This window comes from Ipomoea nil, unplaced genomic scaffold (assembly GCF_001879475.1).
Source record: "Ipomoea nil cultivar Tokyo-kokei standard unplaced genomic scaffold, Asagao_1.1 scaffold1474, whole genome shotgun sequence".
NCBI classification, from domain to species: domain Eukaryota; kingdom Viridiplantae; phylum Streptophyta; class Magnoliopsida; order Solanales; family Convolvulaceae; genus Ipomoea; species Ipomoea nil.
In genome coordinates, this window is record NW_017617902.1 from 1,412,018 (window position 1) to 1,422,752 (window position 10,735).

The 10,735-nt window shown below is 38.5% G+C and overlaps 1 protein-coding gene across 1 annotated transcript; it reads right to left on the minus strand.

Moving 5' to 3' along the window:
- Positions 1-318: 318 nt before the first annotated feature.
- LOC109188737 (carbamoyl-phosphate synthase large chain, chloroplastic-like) lies at positions 319-5,576 on the minus strand. The gene is made up of 3 exons (XM_019339357.1): positions 3,847-5,576; positions 2,374-3,066; positions 319-2,138 (listed from the first exon to the last, which is right to left on the minus strand). Exons 1-3 carry the CDS (start codon positions 5,170-5,172, stop codon positions 582-584), a joined length of 3,576 nt encoding a protein of 1,191 aa, XP_019194902.1. The 5' UTR covers positions 5,173-5,576; the 3' UTR covers positions 319-581.
- Positions 5,577-10,735: the final 5,159 nt, after the last annotated feature.

Below are 10,735 nucleotides of genomic sequence, written 5' to 3' on the forward strand. Positions count from 1 at the left end.
TAGGGGGCGTTTGATAAATAATTGTTAGCTAATTGAGTTAATGGGTTTGACTAGTTCATAGCATTAGTTGATTGTAGAAAAGTGTTTGGTAAATTAACTGTTAGCTGATAGCTAATTACATGCAAAAATGATTTTCTCAAAAAACTTATCGAAAAAGTTACTTGTTACAAAAAGCTAATTAATCAAACACTCATATTGATTGTTTAACCAAGTCAAACAGCTAATAGTGGTCAAATAAGCCAAAATTGACTAATAACTATGTTACCAAACAGGGACTTATCCAATCAGAGCTCCATAGCCATAAACAAACCCACGAAAAGTAGAATCAGTTCATCTTCATAAGCACAGCAGAAACGGTAGAAATATAATGGCAGTCTATCACAGAGAACAGATTTTGCACTAATTATTTAGAATTTTAGTAACACCATCTTAATCTAAAAGGAAGATAAAATCGAGCTCACATGTAAGATGGAAGTCAGAATTCATAATGACCGGAGGAGCAATCAAGTAAAACGCATTCTGGAATTGAGAAGAGAGTTTGAGGATAGAAAGAGGAGTTTGCGTTTTTACCTAATTTCTAATCAACTAGAAGACGAGTAGGATGCGGATTGCAGGTTTTTGCTACTCTCGGTCTCCTTTGGGACATCGAAGTAGTCCTGAAGAGCTGAAATCTCGAGCTTGTTACATTTCAGGCTTTTGATTGCCTCGGCGGTGGCTAGAGCACCGGCAACTGTTGTTATTACGGGAATCTTGTATGCAAGAGCCATTCTCCTCAGCTTTCGTCCATCGATCTGGTCCAGTGCGTCTCCCGAACTTGTAATCACCATCAACTGAATCTTCCCATTCGCAATCAGGTCACCAGCATGGGGTCTCCCTTCGTGCATTTTCAACACTCGCTCGACCGGAATGCCTTCGGATTCGAGTACATACGCAGTCCCGGAAGTCGCAACTACTTGATATCCAACTGACAGGAAAGCGGTGGCAATCGTAGCGAGATGGCGCTTGGTTAAGTCATTTAGGCTAAGAAACAGAGTTCCCGAGAGCGGTACTCGCTGGCCGGTAGCTATTTGCGCTTTGGCGAAAGCAATTGATGACTCGAAGCATATACCCATTACCTCGCCAGTGCTCCGCATCTCGGGACCGAGGAGAACGTCGCAGCCTTGGAATTTCTCGAACGGGAGAACTGCCTCTTTGACGGATACGTGTCTCGGTATAACCTCTTTAGTGAACCCTAGGTCATGGAGAGATTTTCCCGACATAACTAGCGAAGCATATTTAGCCAATGGGTGTCCGATTGCCTTGGACACGAAAGGAACTGTTCTCGAGGCACGTGGATTAGCCTCGAGCAAGAAAACATCCCCCGAGGCTGTGATGGCATACTGACAGTTCATAAGCCCACACACATTTAGCCGCTTTGCTAATTTCGTCGTCCACGACCTGATTGTTTCCAAGCACGACGGTGAAACCGTTTGGGTGGGAATCATGCAAGCCGAGTCGCCAGAATGAACCCCGGCCTGTTCAATATGCTCCATTATTCCACCAATCACGACATTACCATGTAAATCAGCAAGCGCATCAACATCGATCTCAATGGCATCGGACAAATATCTGTCGATCAAAACGGGGCGATCGGGGTCCACCTCAACAGCATTTTCGAGGTACGTAACAAGCTTTTCATCGTCGTAAACAATCTCCATCCCACGACCACCCAACACATAGGAAGGTCGGACAACAACGGGATACCCTATATCCGCTGCGATGGCAAGAGCGTCTTTTTCACTCTTGGCAATGCCTCCTTTCGGCTGCTCAATCCTTAGTTCGTTCAGAATCGCATTGAATCTCTCCCTATCCTCGGCAGCATCAATAGAATCGGGTGAAGTGCCCCATATGCAAACATAACCCGCTCCACTTCTACACTTTGGCTTGTTTTCATCTAAGTGATGTTGAATGGGAAGAGCGAGTTTCAACGGCGTTTGACCACCGAACTGCACAATGATGCCGTCGGGTCTCTCCAAGTCGATAACGTTGAAGACATCTTCAACTGTCAGAGGTTCAAAATAGAGACGGTCACTTGTGTCGTAATCTGTAGATACTGTCTCGGGATTGGAATTCATCATGATTGTTTCATAGCCGGCATCCTGCACAAAATCAACATCAAGTACGTTATTTAAAGCAATGTTGAAAAAATCGCTAGAGGCGCCTGGGGACCGCCTAGGGCGCCTAGAGCGCCTAGAACACCTAGGCGGGCGCCTAGGAGGCCGACCGCCTAGCGCCTAGGCGCAATTTTTGCAACACTGATTTAAAGACAACACTGGACCAAAAAAAAAAAAAAAAAAAAAACAAAAACAAGAAACAAAAACAAAAAGAACAAACCTGAAGGGCAAAAGATGTGTGGCAGCAGCAGTAATCAAACTCAATTCCTTGTCCAATTCGGTTTGGTCCCCCGCCTAAAATCAAAACTTTCTTCCTTTGGGTAGGACCCGATTCACACTCTAAGTCATAAGACGAGTACATATAAGGTGTATCAGCCTCGAATTCTGCAGCACATGTATCGACTCGCTTATAAGCTGGTTTGATTCCCAAGGATAGGCGCTTTGAACGAACATCTCTCTCAGTTGTCTTTGTCGCAAAAGCTATCTGGCTGTCACTAAAACCTCGTTTTTTAACCTCGTACAAATCATCCTTGGTCAAGCCAGACAAAGTGCGAGTCAGAAGATACTGTTCAACATCTACTAGCTCTTTGAGTTGTCTTAGGAACCAGCTATCAATGTAACTCATTTCCCGTATCTCATCAATTGTCATTCCCCTCTTCATTGCAGCATATACGGCATGAATACGATCAGGATTCGGAACTCGAAGGCTGTACCTCAATTTGTCCCAATCCCAGTCCAGTTCCTTGATCGAGGCACAACCCCATCCCGAGTAGCCAGTTTCTAAAGATCGAACAGCTTTCTGAAATGATTCTTGGAATGTTCGGCCTACTGCCATGGATTCTCCAACAGATTTCATCTGGGTTGTCAGTACTGGTTCCGATCCTGGAAATTTCTCAAATGCAAAGCGAGGTATCTGTCCAATTTAACATTATATGCCCAAAAAAAAAAAAAAAAAAAAAAAAAAAAACGAGATATTAGGTGGCATAAAAAACTACTCAATAATTCAAGTACATCGAAGCAAACAATGAGAAAAAGAACCCTGAAATTTAGAAAGGGATCAAACGTGTGGCTGAGGTAATCTTTTTTTAAAGAACAATACATTCACTACAGATTTTCTTTCAAAGAGTAAGTCCCGTTAACCCATGAAGAAAGCCACAGAGGTGATAGAGATAATGGGAGTGTTTGGTAAATGACTGTTAGCTGATAGTTGTTAGCTGATGGGGTTAGTGGGTTTGACTAGTTGATAGTATTAGCTGATTGTAGAAAAGTGTTTGGTAAATTAGTTGTTAGCTGATAGCTGATTACATACAAAATGACTTTCTCAAAAAAGCTGATCGAAAAAGCTACTTTGAGCAGCTTTTTTAATTTTAGGATTTTGGAGCAATAAGTTGTTACAAAAAGCAAATTAATCAAACACTCATATTGATTGCTTAACCAAGTCAAACAGCTTATAGTGGTCAAATAAGCCAAAATTGGCTGATAGGCTAACTATTTTACCAAACACGGCCAACATCTTCCTGCAGATATCAAGCACTGAATAAAGAGGCTAAACAAATACTAATCACATACTTAGATGCCTAGAAAAGAAACTAACACTTCTGTTAATGCAGTAATTAAAGAATTAAACTCAATCTAAGTAGAAGACAAATGGTGTTGAAGTACAGAAGTAGAGTAAGAAGGAATGAAATCTTGCCTTTGTGACGACATAGTCTATGGAAGGTTCAAAGCTCGCTGGTGTCTTTTTCGTTATGTCATTAGGAATCTGATCCAATGAGTAGCCAATAGAAAGCTTTGCAGCCATCTTTGCTATAGGGAATCCAGTAGCTTTCGAGGCTAAAGCTGAGGATCTTGAAACCCTGGGATTCATTTCGATTACCATCACCTCTCCATCTTCTGGATTAACAGCAAATTGTACGTTCGAACCGCCACATTCAACCCCAATTTCCCTGATAATGGCAATGGAGTAGTCCCGAAGCCGTTGGTACTCTTTATCAGTCAAAGTCTGAGCAGGAGCCACAGTGATGGAATCCCCGGTGTGGACACCCATTGGATCAATATTCTCGATCGAGCAAATGATAACCACATTATCTGCTAAATCTCTCATAACCTCGAGCTCGTACTCTTTCCATCCCAACAAAGACTTTTCAACCAGAACCTGTGATGTCAAACTAGCAGCAAGCCCCGACTTACATATGGCCTCGAATTCCTCTCTGTTGTAGGCAATCCCACCTCCAGTTCCACCCAGCGTGAATGCTGGACGTATTATCAACGGGAACTCCCCTATCGTATTAGCAATCTCAAAACACTCCTCGAGAGTTGTCCCGATCCCAGAAGGAGGTGTCTTGAGCCCAATATTGTTCATTGCCTGCTTGAACAGATCCCTATCCTCCGCCTTCTTGATGCAATCAAGCTTCGCCCCAATCAACTCAACACCATACTTCTCAAGCGCCCCGCTCTCAGCCAATGCCACTGCAAGGTTAAGAGCAGTCTGGCCACCCATGGTGGGCAGCAAAGCATCCGGTCTCTCCTTCTCGAGCACTTGCTCAACAATCTCGGGCGTCAGTGGCTCAATATAAGTCCTATCCGCCATTTCTGGATCAGTCATAATAGTAGCAGGATTGGAGTTAATCAGAATCACCTCATACCCCTCTTCCCTGAGAGCCTTACAAGCTTGTGTCCCAGAATAATCAAACTCACAGGCTTGCCCAATCACTATAGGCCCTGCTCCTAATATCAAAATCTTCTTTATATCTGTTCTCTTCCCCAGTTTCTGCTCACTCACAACACCATTTTCACATCGAATCGAGCTCACACTGATCCTAAATTTACTCTCATGCAAAACTGGGGACCCATATTGAAGGTTCAAACATGAATAATCTTTCTTCACACTTGGTTTTGTGAAGTGGGTAGATACCCGAAAAGCATTAGCTTTATTTAAATGGGACTTCAAAGCGTATGATGATGAAGAGGAAATGAGCTTAGATGAAACATTCTCACAGCGATTCATACAATAACCCATCTTAACAATCTCACTCTCCTCCTCTTCGTTCTCTTAACTTCACCAAAGAACAATCTAAAAGACTAAATGTCAAGAAAAACACAGTGATACAGTAGATAGAGAGAAAGATAAGATAGAACCTTGAAGGTGGCGCCTTGGGGGGGTTAAAAACCGAACCTTTTGCGGGTATGGACGTTTGTATGTTTGTGAAAACGTAAAAAGAAATTGGGAATTCCAAAGAGAATACCTTTGGGTAGATTCTTGCGTTGTTCTATGGAGGTTCACGAGCGACTGCTTAGAAGAAGCAGAAAGAAGAAAGAAGAAGAGAGGCGCCGTATGTAACGCGCAACGTTAGCTACGTTTTCATCATCCCTGTCGCCGCACTGCAGAATACCTAGGCAGCTTTTTCCTGCTTTCTTTGAAAAAAAATAAAAATAAAAATAAAGAGCAAATTACCGAAATTCCGCTGTCAACTTATCTTTTTATCCGTTAAAGAAATGTTTTGATTTATGAAAAAAATGTATACTTAGGTAACATGTGAGACTGTCTCATAGATGATAGATCTCAATTCGTGAGATGACTGTCTCATAGATGATAGATCTCAATTCGTGAGACGGGTCAGATTTTTAATTAATTGGTCAAAGTTTTGATTAATGAGTCAGATTTTTGACTTTATTAATCAAAGATTTGACTCGTCTCACGAATTCGTGAGACGGTCTCACACAAGTGTTACCTTTATCGTTATTACTAGTTTTACACGTGCATTACGCGAATGAGTTAATGCCCAATGTTTATAATTAAATAAGTATTTGAAAGTATATCAATACAAGATTATATATGAGAAGCTCATACATAAATAATTGAATGTCGAATTTGTTTATTTAAATATGTAACTCAAAATATATATGAATACAAGATAATATAGGAGATTCATTATAATTGTCATTAAAATAAATATTTGCAACTTTATAAAATTGATAGTCTAACTACTTACTCTAAAAACGGTAGTCTAAATAAATACTATTTTTTGTTTGAATTTTTCTAATTATTCTCAATTCTCTTTTGAGTAGCATTGTCATCGTCTTTATCATCTTCACTATTTGTCCTCTTTGTTTTTGTTAGTAGAGTGCTATTTGCAATTGAGTTACTGTTGGTAGCATAGATGACAACGTCATGCAATTAGATTATGGTGTAGGAAGCTGTAGATTTTCCTTCTTGTGTATATGACTGGGATCTTAGTTTTACTATGAACTCTTGATCTTGCAAGTGCCTATTGATATTTTGCAGTGGTAGTTTATTCCTCTACATGTTTCAAGTGGAAGTATTGAATAAAATATTAATATTTATTATATTTGTATAAGGTTCTTGAATAGTACCTCTTGTTTTATTTTTATAAATTGTTTACTTTAATCTCTATCTCTATATATATTAAAGCAAAATTATGGCCAAAAGTTTTTTCCCTCCGTGTGGAAGCAACAACAACAACAACAATAATGATAATAATAATAATAATAATAATAATAATAATAATAATAATAATAATAATAATAATAATAATAATGCTATTACCTTATTTACTTTATTTTCCTTAATACTATATAATACTTACCATAATAATAATAATACACAAAATAAGTACTCCATAACATAATTCTGACAATCCTAAACTTTGTCTAATAATTATTTATTATTTAATAATAATAATAATAATAATAATAATAATATAATAACAATAATAATAATAATAAAATAATATAATAATAATAATAGTAATAATAAAAATAATAATAATAATTGGTCAAATGAGACTAGCAATATGAATGCATTTATTGTGTTCACGTTTATTGAAAAAAATTTATATTAAATCATTACTTCCTAATATAATTTTACTTCTTTTACATCTTTATTATTATTACATTAAATATTAAATTAAATATATTATTACGCCCTAATAATATATATATGTACGTTGCATATGTTACATCACTAATATATATATATATATATATATATATATATATATATATATATATATATTTTCCAATGATCATCATTATCTTTCTAAACCTACTTACCATTCCAACTCCTACTCCTAATATATAAGTATATACGTACACACGGATTTCCCAATATATATACTAATCAACATCTTCCTAATCTCTTCATCGACTTCTGTTTTTGTTCTTCGTTTGTTCCTTATCTTTCTCTACACGCGCGCGCGCACACACATACACACACACACACACAGACGATGGTGAGTCCGACGATGTTGTTGCTCAGACGGTGGCTGTAACACCCTACTTTTCTTAAATCAAAATCCCAAATACTAAACTTCACAAGATAATTAAACGATATTAGATTATAACTTAAATCATCAAACGGGTGTCACCGCCACAGTCACCACACGATGACTGCACAGGCTAAAGAAAGGTAGTTATCTAGAGTCAAGCTCATCAAAGACTACATCAGTACTTGGAGAACAAATCCCGGTGTCCTAGCACCATCAAAAGATCAACAACAGTATCTAAACATCAACATCCAAAATAGAGTCTAAACTAGAATCTAACAACTCATAACTACGCACTAATCTAACTCGTGCACGCTCAAACACTTGGCCCACCTGATAGGGGTTATAAAACAATTGAAAAAAAATAAATCCGTTAGCACGAATGCTAAGTATAAAGCCACTCAACCCTGTAAAATACTATAGATATAGATTTGGAAAACGTTTGGCAATCACACGTAGTTTCAAGTACTTTGCAACACTTAAACAACAATCCCGTAACATGCTCATAAACAATTCTATATGCTTGCAACCTATACTTCATATAAACATGTTTTCTCATGTACTCAACTTAAACACAAATCTCATGCTTTAACAGATATCTCTAAACATAGCTCAATACGCAAACTCATGCTCAAACTGATAGATAAAGAGATACTTAAAACCCAACATGCAAGCTCATGCTATCATGCCAACTCTTAAACAACAACAAAGTAATATTCTTCTCATCATATTCTAAATGCAAATCATGTAATAAGATATGCCATGATACTATAAGTATAAATATATATATATACTCTCGCTCTTATGTATTGGTTTCTGTTGAGTCACATTGACTCGCTTTTCTCTTCTTTCTCTTGAGTCTCTTGACTCGCTTTCTTTCTTTCTTACTTACTTTCTGTTGAGTCACTTGACTCGCTTTTCTCTTTCTCAATCTTTCTCATGAATCTCTTTACCCTTCTTTGTGCGAGGCAGGTACTACACCATAGCGAAGCCCTAGCGAACGGTGCAAACTCGTGCAGCCGCCACATCCGTATCAACGGAACCTCTAACTCGTGGGGGAGGTAGGAACTTCACGAATCGTGAATGGACCTATCCGGGCTCGGCAATCTAGCCGGCTTAATACTCAACTCGCCCACAGAACCACTCTCTTGGTTCTTAATCTTTCTTTCTTTCTTTCGTTCTTGCTCTATAGAATCAGGTATCGTACTTTCAGTGTTCACACCCCCTAACTAGGATTCCAAGCTCGGCGGGTAGTCTCCAACCTAGCAACTCGGGAATATCGACCTCGTTACTTCTAAATATCTGTCGGTCCTCTGTGACCGTTTCTTACTCGGGAATATCGACCAAGTCACTTTCAAAATATATGTCGGTCCTCTGTGACCGTTTCTTTCTTTTCTCAAACTTCTTTCTTTCTTTTTTCTTTCGAAAGGACATAGTCCTAACGGTCCTCCAAAATACTATTTTCCTCACAATAGATAGATAACACATATATCTTATGCAACTTCTTTCTCATGCAATTTCTCTTCTCATGCAATTTCTCAATAATATGTGAGCTTTGCAATGCACATAAATCTCAAACAACTTCTCTTTATCACATTTTGGAAATCAATTATCATGCAATCTTCTCAATGCAAATAGATACTGATTTACCAAAATAGATATAGGTTTTGAAAATAGTTTAAGGCTTCACTTTGAGCCTTTACTGTACTTAGTCTTTAAAAGTGGCAGAATGCCCTTTTCGAATGCAAGTTTGTAAAACAGTGACTTATGCAAGAAATCTCAATAATCTCAACAATTCTACTATCCATGAGCTAAGAATGCAATTAGCACATTTAGTCAAATAATTCTTGCAAGCAAATGTTAATATGATATTTCATAACTTGAATTCAAAAGCTACACAAATACTCAAGGACCAATTTCATGCTTTGTCTCCTAACATGCTCTTTACTATGAAATCATATGCTTTAATTAATTCTCATTCACTGTGAAACAAGGAAATATGCACTGTTTTATACTAAAATCTCAACACTTAGCAAATCTTCTCAATAAACACTTAGCAAGTATTGATCATGCTTCTCAACTCAAAACATACTCATTTGCTAGCAATTCTACTCACTGTAAAACAGGGCTGCTCATTGCTAAATTCTCAAACATTTAGTAAAACTTGTCAACAAATACTATCAAGTATTTAGACATGCTTCTAAATCAAAATATCATGCTCAAAAGCTATAAACTCCACTTCTGATATAGTTCACAGACACCAACATCAACAGAGCATTCATCTTCAACTTTTCTAACTGTAAATCATGCTTCCTAACTCCAAATCCAACGAAACTAACTTCTACAAGTGCGTCGTAACGAGCCCGAGTGTCCGAACCTCAAGGGCCCACGAGTCCCGGTCCGAGCAACGCGTAGCTGAGCCACAGAGGGCCGACCTGAACTGTCTTTGGCCTAGCGGAGCTTGGTGACGGGGCTTGGGAAGCCCCGCCACTTGGCTCCGCCAAGCTACGGTGCAAGGCAACGGATCATGCCAAGATTCGTTGCCTTGGTCCGTTACTCAACGGGGCTGGCCAACGGACCATGCCAGGGTCCGTTGGATGATCTGGTGCACCATCTGTGTGCACCAGACACCTTCTTCTTCACCTGTACACAAAACCAAATGCAATCCAACACTTCCAAACCTCAATAAATCGATCATAGATCATCAATAACTCACAAATAGCTCAACAACATGTATCTAACATTTCTACACATCTAAACCACATTCTAGCATTTAACATAGTCCAAAATATAGTTTGGGAGTCCATGGTTTATACCTCTGCGTCTTCTTCTTCTTGTGTGAATCCCTTCTTTCTCTCTACTCAACTTCCACCTCCTTCACTTCCTAAACTCCTCAAACAAACCACACAAACAACATATAAGGAAGGAACCTCAGAGATTGAAGGCAAAAGAGAAGGAAACCTTAAGGAAGAAGATGAAATGGATGTCTGAGAATGAAGCTAGAAACTTACTGTGTCTTCTTCTTTCTTCTACAGAGCTCAAAGAAATGGAGAGACAAATGAAAGGGGATCAGGGATACAAGGTGAATACTGGAGATTAAATACGGTTCAAAACCTTAGGTAGGAAGTCAATGATTGGTTGAGGGTGAAAGTGTAAATTGGCTTGTTTATAGCAAAGATCAGACAAAGCTTATAGAATTCTCTTGGTTCACCTTGCATCATGGACCGAGGTCTAAAAAGTGATTTTGGATAACTTGGGGTCAAAAATAGATTTTCTAAAAATAGTTTCTAGTTAAAA

Excerpts from the sequence above, each read along its gene's own strand:
- LOC109188737 (XM_019339357.1), bottom strand. The coding sequence starts at position 5,172 with ATGGGTTATTGTATGAATCGCTGTGAGAATGTTTCATCTAAGCTCATT. Across the intron at positions 3,067-3,846 it reads TAGACTATGTCGTCACAAAG|ATACCTCGCTTTGCATTTGA; the intron begins GCAAGATTTCAT and ends TAAATTGGACAG. Across the intron at positions 2,139-2,373 it reads ACACATCTTTTGCCCTTCAG|GATGCCGGCTATGAAACAAT; the intron begins GTTTGTTCTTTT and ends GATTTTGTGCAG.